The sequence below is a fragment of the Chanodichthys erythropterus genome, chromosome 18, assembly GCF_024489055.1.
Source record: "Chanodichthys erythropterus isolate Z2021 chromosome 18, ASM2448905v1, whole genome shotgun sequence".
NCBI lineage: Eukaryota > Metazoa > Chordata > Actinopteri > Cypriniformes > Xenocyprididae > Chanodichthys > Chanodichthys erythropterus.
Window position 1 is genome coordinate 34,793,940 of NC_090238.1, and position 22,318 is coordinate 34,816,257.

At 38.1% G+C, this 22,318-nt stretch overlaps 2 protein-coding genes across 5 annotated transcripts in view; one reads left to right on the forward strand and one right to left on the reverse strand.

The window, feature by feature from the left end:
* The window catches only part of ptgr2 (prostaglandin reductase 2), a 41,442-nt gene that overhangs the window by 3,435 nt on the left and 15,689 nt on the right, over positions 1-22,318 (reverse strand). Inside the window, exons 1-8 of one of the 3 annotated variants that reach the window (XM_067367546.1) lie at positions 7,124-7,256; positions 6,885-7,003; positions 6,505-6,696; positions 6,260-6,430; positions 3,989-4,198; positions 3,756-3,877; positions 212-299; positions 89-128 (exon numbers count right to left, since the gene is read on the reverse strand). In XM_067367546.1, the coding sequence (XP_067223647.1) occupies positions 89-128; positions 212-299; positions 3,756-3,877; positions 3,989-4,198; positions 6,260-6,430; positions 6,505-6,696; positions 6,885-7,003; positions 7,124-7,163 (982 nt within the window). In that variant the 5' untranslated portion in view covers positions 7,164-7,256. Of the gene's footprint in view, positions 1-88; positions 129-211; positions 300-3,755; positions 3,878-3,988; positions 4,199-6,259; positions 6,431-6,504; positions 6,747-6,884; positions 7,004-7,123; positions 7,257-22,318 lie in introns of those variants that run through there. The other 2 variants (XM_067367547.1, XM_067367548.1) reach the window with 2 other exon arrangements.
* The window catches only part of mideasb (mitotic deacetylase associated SANT domain protein b), a 35,841-nt gene continuing 22,161 nt past the window's right edge, over positions 8,639-22,318 (forward strand). Inside the window, exons 1-2 of one of the 2 annotated variants that reach the window (XM_067367543.1) lie at positions 8,639-8,749; positions 16,349-18,159. In XM_067367543.1, coding sequence (XP_067223644.1) covers positions 16,693-18,159 — 1,467 coding nt within the window. In that variant the 5' untranslated portion in view covers positions 8,639-8,749; positions 16,349-16,692. Of the gene's footprint in view, positions 8,750-11,494; positions 11,838-16,348; positions 18,160-22,318 lie in introns of those variants that run through there. The other variant, XM_067367542.1, reaches the window with a different exon arrangement.

A 22,318-nucleotide genomic window follows, 5' to 3' on the forward strand; every position in this document is an offset into this window, starting at 1 on the left:
TATTAATATAAACACGAACAGTTCATACAATATGTATGCAGAGTACACTTCTACACATGAGAAATTAATGACAATAACAAACTCTCACCTCCCATGTTTTCTATACCATTCACAACAGTTTCCAACACCTGTAAAATGAAGAGGAGAAATGTGGTGTACCAAAGGTTTGTTTTGTTTTCCCTGTGAGGAAACATGACTGTGGTAGATTTACCTTTATCTGGCCCATCTTTACCCAGTGGCTGAGCTGCATGAGACCTTCTTCAAATTTCTCCATGTAGTTCAATACTATAAATCTTTCCCTGTAAACACATTATATTGGGTACAAGTTGGAAATATAATAATTATATTGCTGTCAAAAATCAAATCATTAAAATATTCTGTATAAAGCATTAAAAATAACTCAACCGTTGGCTATACAGTACAGTCCAAAAGTTTGGAACCACTAAGATTTTTAATGTTTTTAAAAGAAGTTTCGTCTGCTCACCAAGGCTACATTTATTTAATTAAAAATACAGTAAAAACAGTAATATTGTGAAATATTATTACAATTTAAAATAACTGTTTTCTATTTGAATATATTTGACAAAGTAATTTATTCCTGTGATGCAAAGCTGAATTTTCAGCATCATTACTCCAGTCTTCAGTGTCACATGATCCTTCAGAAATCATTCTAATATGCTGATCTGCTGCTCAAGAAACATTTAATGTGTACAATTGTACAAAATATTTGTGTACAATATTTTTTTTCAGGATTATTTGATGAATAGAAAGTTCAAAAAAACAGTGTTGATCTGAAATCTAATCTTTTGTAACATTATAAATGTCTTTACTGCCACTTTTGATTGATTTAATGCATCCTTGCTGAATAAAAGTATTCATTTCTTTAATTTCTTTTCAAAAAAATAAAAATAAAAATTCTTACTGACCCCAAACTTTTGAACGGTAGTGTATAATGCTACAGAAGCTTTGTATTTCAGATAAATGCTGTTCTTTTGAACTTTCTATTCATCAAGGAATCCTGAAAAAAAAAAGTACACAACTGTTTTCAACATTGAAAATAATCATAAATGTTTATTGAGCAGCAAATCATCATATTAGAATGATTTCTGAAGGATCATGTGACACCGAACGATGCTGAAAATTCAGCTTTGCATCACAGGAATAAATTACTTTGTCAAATATATTTAAATAGAAAACAGTTATTTTAAATTGTAATAATATTTCACAATATTACTGTTTTCTACTGTATTTTTAATTAAATAAATGTAGCCTTGGTGAGCAGATGAAACTTCTTTTAAAAACATTAAAAATCTTAGTGGTTCCAAACTTTTGGACTGTACTGTATATATATTACTGACTGTTTGAACTTTATATTAGTTAGGCTAATAGTTTTTGTTGTAGTATAAAAATTGTAATCGAGAATTGGGAAATTTCACTAGTAATGTAAAGTGTTGGTGTCATAATTATTAATATTTATTAAAATACAAGGGTCAAAAACAACAAAAAGGTAAAAGAAATGATGGCTTTCAATTTTACCATAAAGATGAATGTCTACACAGCAAAATCCCCAGAGTTAAATCAACTCTGCTCAGATTACATATGTGGCCTGATCCAGCAAAATGAGTCACAGTGACCCAAATTTCAATGGAAAGATGAGACAATAAGCTTTAAAATGATATCCTAGTCAAAGTCATACCTTGAATGGTTTTGAAGATATACTAATTTGAATTATGGTCTTCTGCCCTGCAAAGGGCACTTTCACTTTCACAATCAAAGTGCATGCCACTGATAAGCATTGTAAATGCAGTATTACAGTATACACATACCAATGAAACGCGCAGTTCTTCTCTCGTGCGTCCTCCTCACTGGACTTTCGTTTCGCTTTCATATAGGCCTATCTCTTTTATAGATGCCATCAATGCTTATACCTTTCTAGATGGAATTACCGAAATCAAAACAGTCCATAAACTAGAAATCCTCACGAAAACTTCAGTCTGAAGCGCTAGTCTGACAGGAGGATGGCTGGAACAATCGAGTGCCTGTCAGTCGAAACGGTAGAACCATGTCAAATTTAATAGCCATTTAAATACCTTTACTCAATTATCTGGACTAAACTTTGGGAGATTATTTTTGAAAGTCTGTTCTTTGAAATTAGCTTTAAAAAAATTGGATTTTTTCATTGTTTTTCCACATTATCGGCCCATATCTTAAAATAGAATGTTGCGACTTCCGACTCATTTCGCCAGAGCGGGTCACATATGGTCCCTCTCTATATAGTGTTAAAGTAACACTGAAGCAGAGTTAAAGTTAATGGGTCTCATTCATGAAACATTCGTAAATATACGAGTAAATATGTGAGTGATTTGCGCGTAAACGGACTTTCCCGAAAACTCTCCTCCTGATTCACAAATACTTCGTAAACGTCAGAAGTGATAGTGAAATGTGTGTGTGTTAATGAATTCCCATCAGTCGTAAATGGGACGCGCGTGCACGTTCATTCTCAATTACCATAAATCCCGCCCATAAAATCCGAATGACAACTATATATGGGCATCATATTATGACACCAAATGAAGGATTTTGGCCATTTTATAGGAAACAAGTTCCATAGTTTGCCCAGCCCTATTGAAATCAATTCATTATTTGATTAAAGTGCTCCGTTTGCAGATGCTATAGGTGCGTTCACGCGGCCTCGTAATTCCTGTAGTTACAAGATTCTAGCTTGTAAAAAGCATTCACGTCCTCGTAGAGTTCATAATTACAGTTTGTAAGCTGGGAGTTTTCTGGAAGCTCCCACATGTAACATGTGGCCACTATACCACCTGACCGCTGTAGATTGATTTATTAGGCGTTGATAGTGGTGCCATGGAAACGCATAATTTCCAGTCCAAGGACCAAAAGGACGTGAACAGCTCCGAATATAACGTCATTTCAAGATAGCGGTAAATACAAGGTGACGTGAACGCAGCTTATTACTGGCTCTCACAAGAAAAAGAAAAAACGTATGTAATTACTATATATAATATTTTTTTCAAAATGCTGTAAATATGTACCTTATTAAGGTGAATTAAAATGCAGCCTTATTAATGAGCAAAACGTTCGGATGTTAAACGTACTATTTACGCGTGACTGGGAGCAGGTGTAGATTTCTTTCGTACCAACTAACATTTGGAAAATACGAACATTTTAATGAATCCGAAAATTTACGCCAGAACCACTTTACACACGATTTACACAAAAATTCGTTCTGCTCTTGTTTCATGAATGAGACCCAATGAGATAATTAAGTGATTAATTAAGTTATGATTGAGCATTAGTGATGAACACCTGCTGTTAACAAGCAGAATCACTGAAGAGAAACACAATATCTACAAATGACTTCCAGCTACAGCCTCAGATGAAACTACTGAAGATAAAAGAAAATATATCTCTCAAGATCTGAATAAACAACTCCACAAACAGCATATTATCTCATTAACTTTAACTCTGCTTCAGTGTTATTTTAACTCTTTATAGAGAGGGACCATATGTTCTCTGGGGATTTTGCTGTGTATAATTATCCATCTCATCCCCAGAAATTGAGACAAAATTTAATTACAGAAAAAAGCTTCATTAATCAGTTAATTTTTTTAATTGATTGACAGCACTAGAAAAAAATCATACCTCAAATTAATATAAAGAAAACCACAAACATACATAGATGTATATGTTGGCCAAAAACAAAAAACTAGGTCCTACTAGCTTTTGTCTTGTACCTTGTTATGTTGTTGCGAAGCAAAGCTTCTTGGGTATCCTCACTTAGAGGAGGTGGGTAAGGCACATCCTTATTGTACTGTGAGATTTGGCCACACAGGATCACATGACCACCGGGATTCATCTACACAGCATGAGAATTGCACTAAGAATTGCACTTTAACACAAAACGACCCTCCAAAATTGACAAAAAAAAACTGTTGTAAGAAGGCAGCACATACTGTGACGACTGTACCTGTGATATAACAGCATCGCTGATGGGGCCGCCAACATTGTCAAAGTATATATCAATGCCTCTGGGGCACTGTTCTCTCAGCGCCAAGCTGATATCTGCATTTCTGTAGTTTATCCCTGCTGTAAAGCCCAGCTCCGTTACCAAGGTCTGGCATTTCTGGTCGGATCCGCAAATGCCCACAACTCTCTCACAACCATCCAATCTGGCAATCTTAAATAACAGAGGGGAAAATGGTTTAAGTCAAGAATGTATTATGCATGAGGCACATAGTGTGACTTATAGCACTATATATAATAGCAAATGATTTTATTTTTAATGCGATTTGGCTGTTCATTTACACGACACAACAGTGGAAGCCTGAAACACAAACTATTGAACACGGGCTTCAAAGTGCAAGTTTTTGAAATCGATACTGTAACAGTCTTCGTGTAAACTACAAAAACACAAATTTGTGAAAACAGTAACGTCACGTGTTTTACGCGTTCAGTCTATAGGCGTGTAGTGTTTCTTTACAAAGTGACATCGCCATCTACTGGCCTGACAGCATAATACAGCGGGGGGGGGGTTTCCATTTACCCATTAAAAGGTGAGTTCACCCAACAATAAAAATTCTGTCATTAATTTCTCACCCTCATGTAGTTTCAAACCCGTAAGACTTTCGTTCATCTTTGGAATGCAAATTACATTTTTTTTTTATAAAATCTGACAGTCTTTCCCTCCATTGACAGCTATGTGACTTTCAAGCCCAAGAAAGGTAGTAAAGACATCATTAAAGTAATCCATGTGACTCCAGTGGTTTAACCTCAGTTTTATGAAACGATGCAAGTACTTTGTTTGTGCCCAAAAAACATAATTAACTATTTTATTTACAAAATATTAATCTCCAACATGCGTTCACAAGTATGTTGTGTTGACACGAGAGCAGACATTGAATGGTTGATGTATGGTTGATGAATGGTTTGCCCAAAAATCATAAAATCTTGTTAAAGTCTCATGCCGAGTTGAACGATATCCAATTTTCCCATATTAGCCATTTTGAAATTTTGAAGTAAAATGCTGTATTTTATTGTTTCATCATTTTATTGTTACGAAACTCTATATGGGTCATCAGCACGATGCCCTGAAGGAGCCTGAGATGTTTCAGACCAGCGCCAACTAGTGGAGAAAATATAAATGCTTATAACTTTGGATGTGGTTGGCTTATTTTCACAGGACTTCATCTTCTTGGATTCCTGAATCCTTGCTGAGTCCAACGATACCAAACATGCTAGGTTTCGCCTTATGGTTAGTGCAACGTTGTGATTAAGTGTTTAAACAACATTTGCGAATATCTTCGAAACCGATAGTCCGATCGAGTCGAAACCACTGTAGGAAAATGGACGGTCGTTGACTAAACATTAATGGCCAAATGTCAAAATTTTGATAGTAAGTGGCAAAAAAAAATTCAAAGTCAGTAATTTTTAATGTGTTCATACATATGAATGTCTATAAGATATTTTTTTTTACCAAATTTGACATGCTTATGTATAAGGGGAATACAAAAAAAGCAGTGGGACTGCACCAATTGGTGGCACTATAATTGAAATTGGCTGTATCTACAGTACCATTGGTCTGATCATCTTTAAAATTGACACGCAGTGTCTTTGTCTCAGTTGCTATCATAGTCAATTATAGGGCTGCACGATTAATCGCATGCTATTCTCACGCGCATTTAGTCAGTAAAGCCGGTTCTCTGATTACCGCTAAATCGCCATCACCTGCTTTCAAATAAGGCGTCATTTAATAGACAGAGCCGTAGTTCACAGACAAGCCACGCAATATCGCGTTCATTATCGCAGGCGATTCATCTGCGATATGAACGCGATATTGCGTGGCTTTTCAGTGAACTACGGCTCTGTCTATTAAATGACGCCTTATTTGAAAGCAGGTGATGGCGATTTAGCGGTAATCAGGGAACCGGCTTTACTGACGAAATGCGCGTGAGAATAGCATGCGATTAATCGTGCAGCCCTAGTCCATTATGACATTATTGGTATGCTGCTACCTTCCTTGTTTACTTCTGTTGTGCTTGGCCCCTTAATTGCTGCTTGCAGCTATATTTTTTGTTGTTGTTTTTAATAAATAACTCCAAACAAGAAATCAGTGTCACTGGCCAGTCTGCCTTACCATTAAATATTAAAACTTAATTCATAATAACTCCATTTCATAATAACTAAATCTCTATCTTTTAGTAGAGAACAGACCAGCTTCATATTAACCCTTATGCATTACCTGTCCAGCAACTGACCCACAAGCTCCAGCTGCTCCACTGATGACCATTGTCTGGTGGGCACCTGCAGTCACATGACCCTTCTCTCTCACACCTAAAAAAGCAGTGAGGCCAGGCATGCCTACCGCTCCTAGAGCATATGACAGGTGACCATCTACCATCTCTGGGTCAACCTGCAAGAACGAGTACACCACACATCATACAGCCTCATATCCATCCAGACTACCTGCCAAAATAAACATTATACCTTTTGTAAAAGGCTGCCATCCATCACATCATAGGTTTGCCAATGCCAGTTGAAGGAGGTGACGATAGTGCCCACAGATAATGCCTGATTCTTGCTGGCCTCGACTATACCAACTCCACCTCCATCCACACACTCATCTAATCTCCATGGCAACAGGTAGTCCGCTCCAGTATCATCGTTCATGCGACAGCGCTGAATTGAGTTTGGTGTATTGTTTCACGAATAAGTGAATAAGTTAATGCCTGTTTATAAATTGATTCAGGTTGATATTTATAGTGAATAGTGTATATATAGTGAATATTTACTTCATGGAAAATCAAACCTCATAAAAGATAATGTGAAGAAAGAAGGAAAGAAAGAAGGAAGGTAGGTCATCTCACCATGTAAGGGTCAACTGAGAGATAAAGTGTCCGAACTAACACTTGTCCTTCTTTCAACTCGGGGGATTTCCTGATCTCCTCTACACGAAAATTCTCTGGAACCGGATGACCATTTTTGCCTGATTATACAGGAAAAACAAATGAACTAAACCCCTTGCTGCACAGTTATACCTTGATTATTGGACTACATGTTATTGCTAATGATGTGTAAACTAAGCAAAATCATTAACATTGTTTACCTGGTCGGGAGCGCAACACAACTCTTTTTACATTCAACATTTTCCCTTCTTTTTTATTTTATTGTTCAATGCTTTTTAAGACTTTTCTAGTCAGAACTTATATCTTCACACAATCTTGCTTGCAGCAACTGCATTTCTTCCTGAAATAATCACATGACGCACATGCGCTCGTCTGATTGGCTGCTAGACAGTTAAAGGACTGGTCGCATGTGTTGTAATGACGGGAAATCAGACTCGCGAATCGGTTCTTTCGAATACTTCATGTTCAAAGAACCGGATCTTTTTTGTGACTACATCTAAGTGCCTTTAAGACAATACAAGTGCAGCTCCTATCTGTTTGAATGGGGAAACATCAAATTCTCCAAAGCTGTTTGCCAAGCTTTCTATTAAATTTCATATTTGAAATCACCAATCAAATCTGACAGCTGTCTCATAAATGGTGTTTCTAAACGCTCAAATCATGACAAAAAACGGTATGTTTCAGGCTGGATCAAGCTAATGCGCTAATGCGCATGCAGTCCTAAATGCGCGTCTCTTGTGCCTCATTTCGGAGGCGCGAGTCTGAACTGTTTCTATAGGAACCTGAGCTTCTTACGGCCGCTGCAGTGACGCGATGTCTTTACCAATCAGCGATTGGCTCTTATTTAGAAGGCGGGACTTATTCCGGTGTATTAGAGGTAAAAAATGATATAAATACTGTTCGGTTTCTCGCACAAACCGATCGTTTTGTGTCTTAGGACATCACGACGTCGTCACGACGTCACGAGCCGCAGGGTTTAATTTGGATTTGTCTGTGCGTGTTTATTTGACTCTTATAGATGGTGTTACCGTTTCAATGCATTATATGACTGACTGCTACGGTTGGTGTTAAAAATCATCGTTTGTGTTCTGCTGAAGAAACAAAGTCACCTACATCTTCGATGCCCTGAGGGTAAGCAGATAAACATCAAATTTTCATTTTTGGGTGAACTATCCCTTTAACAATAATAAGCAGATTTACTGTAATTTCATGTGTTTATGTTTTGTTGCAGCTTTGACAAAAACATAGCACCATATATAGTATAATTTGAATCTTACACAACAGCACTAAAATAAAGTAATGTTTTGACTCAAAACTTTTTAATAAATGAGCACTCAGTTCAACGAGTCGGAGTTGTTGACTCGAGAACAGAATAAAAAAAGATCCGATTCAAAAGAATCATTCATTCACAATTCGGACATCGCGTGTGTTTACTTTTGACACTAGTGCGAATCTTTAACAGGCGATTCCTTATGGAATCATTTAAGGAAGGTCTGTTCAAAGTCTATATAGTCTTTGGTCGGTTTTGCTACACTAATTGTTTTAAAGCACAAATGGCATTAGGATGAGAAGTTTGCATTGATTTATGCTAATATTCATATGTGATCGTATAATAAATCTGCCATAATTTACTAAAGGTGTCTCCGGTGTTAAAGGTGCAAGAGAAAAATGACATCACTGTGCAATTTGCAGCGGGTGGCGCTCTTGTTACCAACGAGGAAGTGACGCTACATGCAAAGGCTTAAAGTTTTTTTCCCCTTTTTTTTCTAGAAAGCAACACGAAAAAGATCTGGATCGCTGGAGCTACGTCGCAGATGTTTTTACAGGTAATATAACGCGCAATAAGTCATTCCAACTAGATTCAGTTTGAATGTATTTCCACTCGTGAAACATAAGATGAGTTTCTGCAGGACATCGTCGAAAGAAGACCTTGCTCGGGAGGATAAATTCGATTGGGTGGTTCCGTACTTTTGACAGAAACAATTAGATGCGCTTTTACAGTCATTGCAACTGTTTCATATGAACACATTTGTGCACGAGCATTGCAACTACACATGTGAGCGGCAACAAAAAGTGCTTATCATTAGAACAGCTGCAACAAATGTGCAACTATACTTCTCTGTTTATCAAATGCATGCGTTTTCTTTAAATCAGTGATGGTGTCAGCAGTGCGTATGTCAGTTCTGTACCTGCATTATGATGGATCATGTTACTGTTGTGCAACATTTGGTGGTGTTGCAACAACTGTGACATGTAAACTTGTTTCTGCCTTCCCCCCCCTAAGCCATCGCAACGCTTACTGAGTGGACTCGAGGACAAACTGTAATTGTATTTACAGTTTGGAGCTGGGAATCATGCATGCATGCATTGTTGCTATTAAATAACTATGCAGTCACGCGCCCATCTGCATTTTGCGATGTAGAATGCAGTCTGCCTGCATATGCATCTACTTCCAGAATGTATGGGAATAATATTTTACACACCCGAATAGCATTCGAGGCATCAGATTGTTTATTGAGGCTACACTCAGCACATGCAATACCCGGTGAATGGCTGGCCCGCATGTCTGAGATGGATTTGCACTTTATTTTAAGGCACAGCAGAGAGGGAGAGGGAGAGTCCACAAACACTGACACGATGAGGCCTATGGGTGTCTCCTTACTCACGGCAACACATGCTAGATCATGTCCGTGCTGCTGAGCCTCTGCACGCATGCACAGATGCTTCGAGCGTGATTGGTGTTACAGAGTCCAGATTCATAACTTTCACAGATACTGTTGAAAAGGCAGTCACGGTCGCCTTGACACTCTGCTAACTCCAATATGATGATTATGTGCACAATATTATATTGATAATCGAATCGGTGAGGATGGATTAGGACTGTTTGTGCGAATTCTGTTGCTGTAACGTTACATTCAGTAGGGGAAACCGGACTGTAACTCGGTGCTTTTTTCCTCCAAGTCTCTCAGATTGTGATGTAATTGTCTGCTACATGGTAAAGTAGTTAATAAATCCACAATGTATCCCTAAACTGTATAAATTTGAGTGTCTAGATCAAAGGGTGCTGTTACTAGTGAGTTGGGGAAGTTGTAACGTCATAAAACACGGACATTTTAAATGCATGAATTTGGATGTTGATCTAATCTAATTAAAAAGATAATAATCATACCCTATTATCACTCTAGTTAAATTGTTTTAATTTATATAGGTAACAAAATATAGGTAACATTTTTATTCAAAATGGCAGAGCTAACATATATCAGAGCTTGTTTCCGCCATAAAATAAAATAAAAAAAGGTTATAGTGACTTTATCTCACAATTCGGACCTTATTGCAATTGCGAGTTTATTTATAAAGTCAGAATTGCGAGTTATAAAGTCAGAATTGCATGAGATAAAGTCAGAATTGTCTGATATAGTCAGAATTGCGAGATATAAAGACAGAATTGCGTGATATAATGTTAGAATTGCGAGATATAAAGTCAAAATTGTGAGATATAAAGACAGAATTGTGAGTTATAAAGTCAGAATTACATGAGATAAAGTCAGAATTGTGAGATATAAAGTCAGAATTGCGAGATATAAAGTCAGAATTGCGAGATATAGTCAGAATTGCGAGACATAAAGTCAGAATTGTGAGTTATAAAGTCTGAATTGCGTGATATAAAGTCAGGATTGTGAGATATAATGTCAGAATTTCGAGTTATAAAGTCAGAATTGCGAGAAAGTTTATATTATGGTTTAGATTAAGACAGGGTTTAGATTAAGCCAGGATTAGGCTTTAGTTCAATTTGGGCATTTAAGTACTTTTATAAACGTGCCTTAGAAAAAAACATTACTGGTGTTCACCTTGAGACAAAACAATGGCACTGACATATTTTAAGATATATCAGTATAATAAATAAAATAGAATAAAGATAATGTTTGCTTTAGTCACTCTCACAGTTGTGGGAAATGTTGGTCTATACATTGTACAAAATGGGACAATCATTGTATTCAGTAAAAGTACACTGGATAGTGTTACAACCTGCTCTGTTTGCTCAAAAATCATATTTATACTTTTTTTTTTTTTAATGAAAAGCACAGATGTTCAACCTGCTGATCCATCATTTAACATTATCACAAATTAGAATGCATAAAATAATATATATCCTGTACATTTTTACAGTATAATAACCTCAGGAGGTTAGTGGTCATAGTGATTTCACCCCTGTATCTCATTTCTTATTGGTTAAACTGTTGGTTACAACACACCTCTTTTGTTGCAACACACTTTAGTAACCCAAATCCAAACAACCATTCAGTTTGTTTGTTGTGATAAACATCTTAAATTTATCTCATTTGCTGGATTTCCATTAGTTAGTTTCAACCACGTGTGTTTTGTCTTTCACTCATCGACCACACCGTAATTGAATGATTCAGTTCAGGTATGGATGGGGATGTTTAGAACAAGCCCTGCTCTCAAGAACGTTTCCCAGTGACGGAATTTCCCGCATGGCCTGTGCATTTGCTGTAACTTACAGCGCCCCGCATGGAAGGGGAAATGCCTTATATGGTAACGGAAGTGGGTGTGGCTAACAGGACAGTAGGGGATCACAAGACTTCAGCTGAAAGAGAATGTGTTGTTCCATACTCCCATGTACGAGTGAACTAGACTCTTTCGGGCGATTTGATTCGCATGTGTGTGCAATAATAACGAAATCGCGTGCAATTGTTCGCCATTTTGTCAAAGAAGCCCTCCATTTCAATTTCTCGGTGGTTTCATTTGCACAAGGATCTACCTCTTGACTTGAATATTACTGGAGTGAGGTCAGCATTGCATGACTCAATCGTGGATAAGCATGCAGTCATTTCTGTACTGTTGCATTGGACCTCGCAGTTGTTCTTATGGCGACCTTAGAAAATAACAGCTATGGTAAGGATGTTTTTTTCTTTTAAATGTTTAAAACGTGCTTAACAAATCGAAACCATGCACAAAACAATCAATCATTAGCAAGATCTTGTTGCAGAATATTATTCGTGTGGCGCTTGTAATACCGAAAGCAAGAACTAACTTGCTCACAAATTGCATTCAACAGAGTTGACAACTAGGAACAGACAGGAAGGGGGGCTTGTCATTTACTACTTTTATTATTTCGCCGCTCAAGCATGCTTCATAGGGTGTATTGTTGTCTCACTTTGTTGCAGTGTGACACGGAATTAGTGACTGGATAATCCCTTTTCTGCAACAAAGGACTTCTGGTAAATCGCGCTGAGCTGGCTTCACTAGGAAGGGGGGTCCAGGAAGGGCACCCATGTAGTATGCAAACACGCTGTCTGTGTATCTGAACCTTGAGACAGCGTTTTGAGGAGGCATTCGAACGCGTTGCGTCGCGCCATGAGCGTTGCGTTCTGGGACATTGCGCAAAATGAGAGTTTTGTCGATTTTTACTCGCACTTGTGTTGTTGCGAACCCGTGTGACTTGCTTTTTGTGTAACACAATATGCAGAATGACTATTCACGCGTATTTTCTCACAAAATGAAAGTAAATTAGGCTGTCATTCTGCATTTTCACGCAGGAATTACAGGTTTGGAACAATACGAGGCTGATTTAATGATGACAGAATATTACTTTTAAAAGTATTTAAACTTTTTTTGTGTGTCTACGCCCCCTACAGTGCTGTCTAGTTAGGCAGCTCGCTAGGTTTTGATCCACAGCCTCTCTCTGAGGGGAATTCGCTCATGCCTCAGCACTCGAGGCTGTTCTTCATTCGTTTGCGGTTTAAATTAAGAAGTAGGTACGATTAGGTAACCGTACTTTAAGTTACAAGCTTATTAAACGCGTTGTCAACCTTGGCTTGTGTAACCGTGCGTCGCTATCTTGTTTTGCTAATGTAATGACGTTCAGTTTTCAAATGAACGCTGGATAAGCCTCATAATTTACTGAAACGTGTTATTTACAATATGATCTTAACACTTTAACTGGACGGTGGTTTGGTTGATGCAGTTGTTGTTTACATCCCCGCGCTGTTAGGGGTGTTTCTCGAGGCGTTTCGCCATCCCTGAAAATACTGCAGCTTTAAATGACTGCTTTGAGTTGTACGCAATATTACTGTATGTTATACACTTTCTTATTAGATGATTTGGCCAAAATGTAATGTAAACATGGCTGAATTATACTTTTTATTTTTAGCATTAGCCTGTAGAATGCTAAGTGTTGTTGTTTTTCTCACCATTAAATCAAAACGATTGACGATTTTTGTTTTTTTGGCTCACATTTTTGATTTTGTTAATATTTTTTTCTGTTGAAAGACAAAATATTAAATGTCACAGATGTGTATTTATTAAGTAATCCACTATTTTGTAGAGGGGGGTCAAAATGACAAATGTAAAAGGAGTATTTATGGCACACGGGTATGTTATATGCAATTGAGCTGATAGTTTCAACATTTGTTGTTCTTCAGATATTCCTCTTTAAATCAAAGTATCAAAGTGACCCACATTTGGTTTTTGACCACTGAAAATGTGTGCAATTTACCAATTTACTCATGGAGCCGCATTAAGATCTCGGTATCTCTGGGAATGAACCATTGAGGGCCTTTAAAATGAAGAGATACCAAAAGGAAAGTTTAAGAACCAGAATCTAAAAGGATATTAGGATATCTTTAATATGTCTTGAGTTACAGGCATGCAAACTTGAGGTACAAAATACAATTTTACAATTTTTGAACTGTCACCTTTGGCATATAATGAAGCAAAAATTTCTGAAGTCAGCAGATTTTACTAATAGACCTACTAATCTCTGTGTAAAAATAAAATAATGATGCTGCCATCTTTCAAAAGTCATTTTTACACCCTTGTAATTTGTCTCCAATTCTCAGGTGGAAATGGTCATTTTGACCCCCCTCTACAAAATAGTGGATCATGCAATAAATATACATCTGATCTGTGACTTTTAATATTTTGGCTTTCATCACTATATGTTTGTCTTTCAACAGAAAAATTATTAACAAAATAAAAAATTTGAGCTGGGGAACTCTAGTTGATTTGACACGGAATGACCATGCAGTATGATTTATCTGTGCAATGTGCACATCATCATTTTTTAAAATTCACCTAATGTTTAATCAAAATAACGTCCCCTCCCACTTGCAGTGACATCTCTTCTCTGATGACGTGTTTATTAGCGTGAGGGCGGGGCAACCTGTCACTCACATGAGATCACAGCAGTAGAACAACAGCGATCCAATGATCCAATCAATTTTCAGTGGACAAAATCAAGTCCTGTCTTACTTTTTCTCTTGTTCTAGAAGCCAGATATACGTCACAATAGGGAAGAAAAGACTATCACAACTTCAGTTTCATGCTGTCTTCAAGTTTGTTAATGTATATTTCCATTTAATCATGCTAAGAGTAATTTACATTGCTTTATTTGTGATTTTTAACCTAGCCTAGGGAATAGAAAATCCTGAATCTTTCTCTTGGTTGTTTTGATATGTATTGCTGATGACATATAAGCTATCATTAATAATTAATGTGCAATAAAAAAACAAACACTGGAATGACTCAGGTGCACAAAGTTTATATTTCAGAGCTATTTTATAGTGTGTAGATAGGGCTACTTTCTTTGAAGCACACACAAAGAGAATGAACATCGCGCTGCATTTGCACACAAACGTTTAGCAGCACAGAAACTTCTTATCAACACAATTATTATTAATAAAATAGCTTGACTGAAAAGCTGCAACAAAGTGGTAATGTATCTGTTTTTGATGTAATTAAACTTGCAGCTTAATTATTATTAGATAGATGCTGCACAGACAAAGACAGTTTACTTATGCATGCTCTTTCACTTTCTCTTTCTTTCTCTGTCGCTAATTCATTTAAATAAATGCAATCCTTCCAAACTACTTCATCTCTGTGTTTGATTTAAGGCATGCAGAATGCTAGATCTAAAGACCCAAAATAACACATCTGCTGGTTTCTTGCCTCCCACGCCTTTCATTCAAATCATGCAATCACTTTTCTGGGGAAATGAGCAGCCCTCTTTCTTGTCTTCATATCCCTCCCGATATTCCAAAGAAACTGACACTGAGAGTAAAAGGTTGAAAGAGCGATCTTATCTTCTTTCATGAGCAAGAATTTATATGTCATGTTGCATTGCCCGGGAAAGTGAAACTACTGAATTACTAACATGTGTGAAATGTGCTATACAAATAAATTGTTCCTTACATTGCATAATGAATACAAACTGTTCAAATTGAATATGAGGAGAGATGAAGACTGAAAAATATGAGATATTTCTGAAGCCAAAAAACACTTATATAGCCAGATCGCAAGATGGAATACAAAGCTGACATATGTCTTAGTTCAAATTTACCTTTAGCTTCTAAACCATTATTTCATTTGTAAACCAAGCTTTGCACTTAACTCGTTTCCCAATGTCTACATAAAACTACAACCATCATATGTGCAAAAAAATTACTTTTTTTTTTTTTTTTTTTTTGCTTACCACCACCACTGGTATCCTGCCACCATGGTGGCGCCCTACCACCGCAGTGGTGTGGTTTTTACGCTCACCGGCACAGCCCTAAGTGTAGAGAACATTTGTATTGGTCGGTGTAATAAAGCAAAAACCCATGAGAGATGTGCACTAAAGTGATTTTAAAAGCAGAGACACTATATGTTCAATAAGTAAAATTATAAGAATGTAGATCACAGAAGAATAATTTTAAATCATCAGGTGGAATGCTTTGATAAAATTAGTGTAGTTTTTAATTTGTTTGCATGATGCATCTCATTTAACAAATGTGTTCTCATGAGTTAACTGTTTATATATGCAAACAGTGATTATTCATTTGGTTGCTACATATACACCTACACATACAGCAACACATAAGCCCTCCATGATTTATGAAAGGAGGTTAGTGGTACACTTTTATTGATTTTTAAGTTAATATTTGGAGGCTAATGTGAACTATGGGGGAATCACCATTCTCATTGTGAAACTATGCTAGTACATTTTCACACTCTCTGTGGGAATATGCATGCAACTGTACATCCCTTGTCATTTTACTCACTTTCACTGTTCCCCTCTACACAGAAGCTAGAAACAATTATTTGCGGTAACATACACTTTTCCCCCCAGCTCACAGTTAGCAATCTCACAAATGTGTCATTTTTGGTTTGTTGGTTGCTAAGATGAGTCTGTTAACTTTCTGTGCATACTGAACAAACTAGCTTGAATGCATAGTTTTATCATGTGCACTAAGCTGCTAAAGGCACAGCTCCCCCCAACCCTTAACAATCCACCTTTCCCTTTCAAATCCTTTCTCTAGGGCCCTATTCATGAAATTGCTGAAATGGCTATTTCAATGAACCCCCACTAAGCACAAAGTACTGACTCTGAAGGCTAACCATAATATTTGTGACCACTTTCTTCTCAGGTTGTCTCCCATGAATGAGCAACAAGGTAACCTAAAGACCGAGCTTGGCATCCCAAGAACTGAAGATTTGAAGAATAAAAGCAAATAGACATGTTTGAGCTACACCATACTGAAACTACTATTTCTGCACAGGAGATGCTGCAGTTTTGTATTTTAAAGCTTACCTGCATTCCTACCATGTTGAGTAGGTTTGGATGACCATTAACTGTCTTAAAACAAGGGTTGTTTATCAAGGGCGATACTCTAAGACTCTTTATTAAACCAGAGAAAGCTTAGTGTGGTTTGGGGATTTGAACTCTTGTCTCCATAACCACCCACTCCACCAGACCCCAGAATCTATATTCATGAAAGTCATGAGTTTGCAACCTCAACAGAAACCAAACGCAAAGAGAACGGGCAAACGCATCACTTTCTTTAACGATCAGGGTGTGGCAATGAAAGAGGCCTCTCAGCATACAGAGGCCTACTATGGCATTGGGGTCCCTCCCTCAGGGCCTGGCCATAATGACAGTGGAGGTGTGGAAAGCTCGAATGCAGAAGCTCCACATATGTACCTCAATTCTGTAATTTTCAGTCCAGAGAAGGGTGATCAAAGTCGTGGGCACTACCAACAGACGGTGCCCATGAAGTGGTCACATCAAGACCCATCTTTGCAGCCCCAACAGCGACCAAACACTTGGTCACAGGGTATGGCCGCATGGTCCCAGAACTTTGGCTCTTACTTGGGGCCTCAGAATGCTTTTGCAAAGCAGATTCATGAGAACATATCAGTACAACAGCAGCAGCAACCTGAGGCATCGGCTATTAGGGTAACTGAAAAACAAAGTGGAGAGACCTTCAGGGACACAACTAAACCTGGCCGGGGCATGAATTGGGAACAGCAGCAAGCTTTTCAGCAGACACAAAAGCCTGGAATGTTAAATCCACAGCAGCACGGACAGTCCACCACTGGGAATTCCGTGCTACAACCCTTTCAGTTAGCTTTTGGACAGCCCAAGCAGAACTTGGTAGCGGGTTACTATCAGGTGGTTCAGGGCAATCGGACCTTGCCAAATTTGAATTACAGTGCACAGACAAATTCTCAACATCATCTTCAGCAACTACAGGAACAGGAGCAGCAAAAGCTGCAGATGCAGCGACAGATAATGATTCAACAACGGCAGCAACAGCTGGAACAGCAATTACGACAACAGGCGCAGCAGCAACAGGTACTTCAGCATCAAAAACAGTCTCGACAAATACCACAATCACAGTTACAGCAACTAAAACAGACTCCGCAGCAGCAACCACAACAGCATATGCAACAGATTCAACCACAAATGGACTTGGTGCAGCAGCAAAAAATATCTGAGCAACCTCATCAAAACCAGCATGTATTGGAAAATTACTCTGATGGCCAGCAGACACATGCCCCTTCACTTGATCAGCATCACCCCTCATTGCCAGGACAGTCCCAAGAGACTTCTAATCCCCCATCAACACAGACTAAGGACTCTGTTCCTCAGCCTCCCACAACGGTTCCCCAGCAATCCATCGAGACCCAACAGCCGGGTCCCCGGAGATCACGTCGGCTTTCAAAAGAGGGTGGAGGCCCTGCCTCAGATAACCCATTTGTCATGCCGACTGATCTTCATACCCAAGGCTCTCAGAATGGAGCTTCTGAGACCACTGCAGCGCAAGACATCCGGGCCGCCCCAACAGGTGTAATCCAGAGCACACGCCGTAAGAGGAGGGTGTCGCAGGAGGTCAACCTGGAAACCTTGGCTCAGAAGGCTTCGGAAAGGGAATCGCTTCCCTCGCGTAATATAAAGGTAAGACAACTGAGAGTTTTTCAGTCAAGTATTTAGGGGAAATTAAAATATGTTTCAAGCAAGCAGTTGTGTTTTTGACAACGAAGAAAGGTTGGTCTGTGACTAAGGGTGTTTTCACATCTGAGTGTTTGTTTCGGAACCTGGTGCATTTTCTCCCTTGGTTCGGTTCGTTTAGGCATATATAAACACGGCAATCGTGCTCGAACCCGCTCCAAAACAATCGCTCCGAGACCACCTGAACAACTTCATCTTAAAATTGTGTAATTGCACTTCTCCATGCGAGAATGCTGTCCCGACGAAGTCTCAATTCCTGCTTTGCTGCATTATAACATTTGTATAGTGTTTGCATGTGTCTCGACACCAGTGTTGGGGAAAATTACTTTTAAAAGTAATGCATTACAATATTGCGTTACTCCCTAAAAAAGAAACTAATTGCGTTACTTAGTTACTTTTTATGAAAAGTAATGTTACGTTACTTTTTTCTCACCTGGTCTGGGCTTGCTTGTTTGTTTGTTTTTTTTTAATAACAACAACAAAAAAAGTTCTATTTGACAAATGTTAAGGCCCTTTCACGCCAAAAGTGAAATGAATAAGCCTCAGGCTTAAGGAAATGCATTTTTTACGCCTGTACAGTAGAGGGCGCAGCTCAAACAAACCTTTCAGCTGTGCTGCCATTCTGGATTAAAGAAGAAAAGGATACAGAAGAAGGAAGTTCATCACACTTATTTATAAATCTAATCAAAAGTAAGGTCAGCAGCAAAGACATCGGTTAATAAAGTGAAATTAAATACATGAAGTATATTTATGAAATGTATGAAATGTAAATGTGAAAAAGTAACTTGCGTTACTTATTTGAAAAAGTAATCCAATAATGTAACTCAAGTTACTTGTAATGTGTTACCCCCAACACTGCTCGACAGAGCATACTAGACACCAATGGAAGATCCAGAGGGAGCGCGTTTGAATTTACTGCAGCATTAACATGAATGTAGTATATAATTTAACAGCTGGAATGAAGGCTACATTCATATAGTGTTTTGCGTGTGTTTCGACAGACACAAATAAAGCTATAATAAGACAATAAGCTCATGGAGTGAACTTGTCAGTCATCCTGACGGATGGGGAAACTCTGACCAATAAGAGTACAGTTTTACTCACATGTGATTTGCATAAACACATTTTAGTACACTTTGAAATGTTGCCTTGTGAAAGCCAACCGAACCTTAACAAATTAAGTCCCTGTTTTTGGAGCAAAACAAACGCCCTTAATCTTAAATTACCCTTAGCCAAGGCAAGTTGACGTCATTATCTGCTTAACATTGTACAGTGATGATGCACTACCTGTTTCAAATATGTACAAGTTCTACAGGTTTCTCAGATGATATAGGAGTGTAAAGTTAGTCGAGGACAGGCAGGACTGTTGCCATAAGGTCACATGATCTCTCAAGCCAAACAAAAGCTTTTCCATACATCTGCAACCACTATCTCCTGACGGACTCCTCATACAAATACCAGCAAGTGCACCCCACCCTCGGCCAGTGAGCTGTATTTCCTTTTTCTGTGCATAGCTAGAAGGTTAAATTTGTCATGTCATTGAGTTACTACTTGTTTTGGAATGGAAGATATTAAGAGATTTCATCCTATTGCAGTAAATCTTGGATCTAGTGTTAATTTCTTGGTTTGTTCATTCTTTTATTGCGCACAGAGAGAATTAGCGTAATTAGCAATCAAGTTTAACGAAGGGATCTAAGTGTTTCTGGGCCACATCATTTAGTTCAGTCTGCTTTTCCTCGTTATGTATACTTCTTTTATAAAGGACAGCAGCACTCCCTTAAGACATCTAGCTGATGATAACAAAGAAAGGGTGTGTGTACATATACTGTTGATCTGTGGGGCAGATAACGCACAGAACACAAAGCGCAGTCCAGTAAAGAGGTTGCAAATCTCTAAAGCAAATCTCATGTCAGCTGACTCCAGCACCTCGAAAGGAGTAGGTACATAATCCAGTGATGTTTTTTTTTTTTTTGTCTCCTGGTGACGACAGGTGTCAGTTAAACCTTCCCTACTCCAAACACAGGCTCTTGCTCAAGGGTGAGTGAGCTGCAAGGGCTTCCTGTACTAGGCTGAATGCCTCAGTGGTGCCAGCAAGGCCGAAGTTCAGATAAGACAGGCCACATCCTCAGGGATTTCTAGATTTTCACGCAACTTCCAGTTAGTAACACAGTAGTAGTGACGCATATGCCGTTGCATTTTTCCAAAACATGTCGTTTGAAGTTTAAATAGTCTTCTTTTCATTTAATGCCTTACTTAGAGTTAGCAATGAGGAGAAACAGGAATTGCCCTCACAATAAAGGAAACAAGGGTTTGTTGCTCCTCCCAGAATGCTTTTTTCTAAATCAAAAATCGTGTTTTTGAGGTTTTGAAATTTGCAGGCATTGTGAAATCACTAAGAGTGCCACTTTTGTATAGTTCTTCTTTAAGTTCCTGTTTTTTTTAAAAGTATGGATGCAATTCAGTAAACCTAACATAATCATTAACATACCTACTGTAGATTCTGGTTATACTGAACCTGAGATCTTCTCCTGTGGTGGCATGCCATTATGTTAGTCAGTTGTGACACTGATCTATACATCCACATGCATTCTGTTGCTAGTCTGCAAGGCAAGATGTTTCATCCTGGCACAGAAATGAGGTCACAGTTGATTCATTAAGACTTCAGCTAACCTCATTTCCTGTGCTAATATATCTTATCAGCCTTTAAGCACTCTCTCATTTCTCATTTCTTTTGCATATCAATTGTGACTACAGAGCGGAGGAAGGATGCACTCTGCTGAGATTTAGGTCTTTTGTTTAACCATTAAAGTGTTGGGAAAGTTGAAATCCCCTGTTTTAGTCTGGTAGTTCCCACCTCAGAGTTGGAAAGAGTCTCTAGGAATGGGCGTGTAAAGCTGTGGAAAAGTGGAAGAGGGGAGAAAACAACCAATAAAACAGAACTACAACACAATCATTATACAGACACATTAATATTAAAATATGACCATGGAGAAGAAGAAAAACAATTAATTCCTTGACTCTTAATAGCCCTAGTGTCAGAGGCGACTCCAGCACAGTGCTTCAGAAAGCTAGAGTTGTCGCAGAAACAATGTCATAGTCACAGATTTATCCTACTTGTGGTTTGCTTTACAATAGAATAACAGCTAATTACACTGTAATTGTATACATACCCGTGCCAGCTTTGTGGTTTCATCAGTTTATATCAGTTTGGTTTGCCATGATATCCTAATTTGTGTTAATAATTAAATTAATCATTATTTAAAAACAAAATAAAAACTGCCAACAAGATTAAGCATTTGTAAGTGTACATTATTGTTATTTTCCGACACGAAGCCTAAAACTGCTTCTAACATGACTGACCAAATTAATCCAATTTAGATGACGTTACCTTGAAATGATGAGTCACCATCGTTGGATGCTGCCAATAGCTTACTTAATTCTTAAGAGTGAAAAGTCACAAGAAAAAGCCTTGGCCGAATTTTATTTCAGAGTTAAAGGATTAGTCCACTTTTAAATAAACTTTTCCTGATCATTTACTCAGCCCCATGTCATCCAAGATGTTCATGTCTTTCGTCAGTCAAAAAGAAATTAAGGTTTTTGATGAATACATTCCAGGATTTTTCTCCATATGGAGGATTTAAACGGCTACCAACAGGTTGAAGGTCCAAATTGCAGTTTCAGTGCAGCTTCAAATGGCTTTAAACAATACCAGACGAGGAATAAGGGTCTTATCTAGCGAAACAATCGGTCATTTTCGAAAAAAATACAACTGTATATGCTTTATAAACACGAAATATCTCCTTGAACATACTTCTCGTTTCCGCATTCTTCAAAACATTACGCTGAATGTCCTATGCCTTCCCTATTGTACTTACAGAACGAATGCGGTGCCAGTTTCATTTTTTTCCGTAAGTAGAATAGGGAAGGCGTAGGACATTCAGCGTATTTACTGCAATTTACTGCAGCATTAATATGAATGTAGTATATAATTTAACAGCTGGAATGAAGGCTACATTCATACTGTGTTTGCATGTGTTTCGACAGACACAAATAAAGCCACAATAAGCTCATGGAGTGAACTTGTCAATCATCCTGATGGATGAGG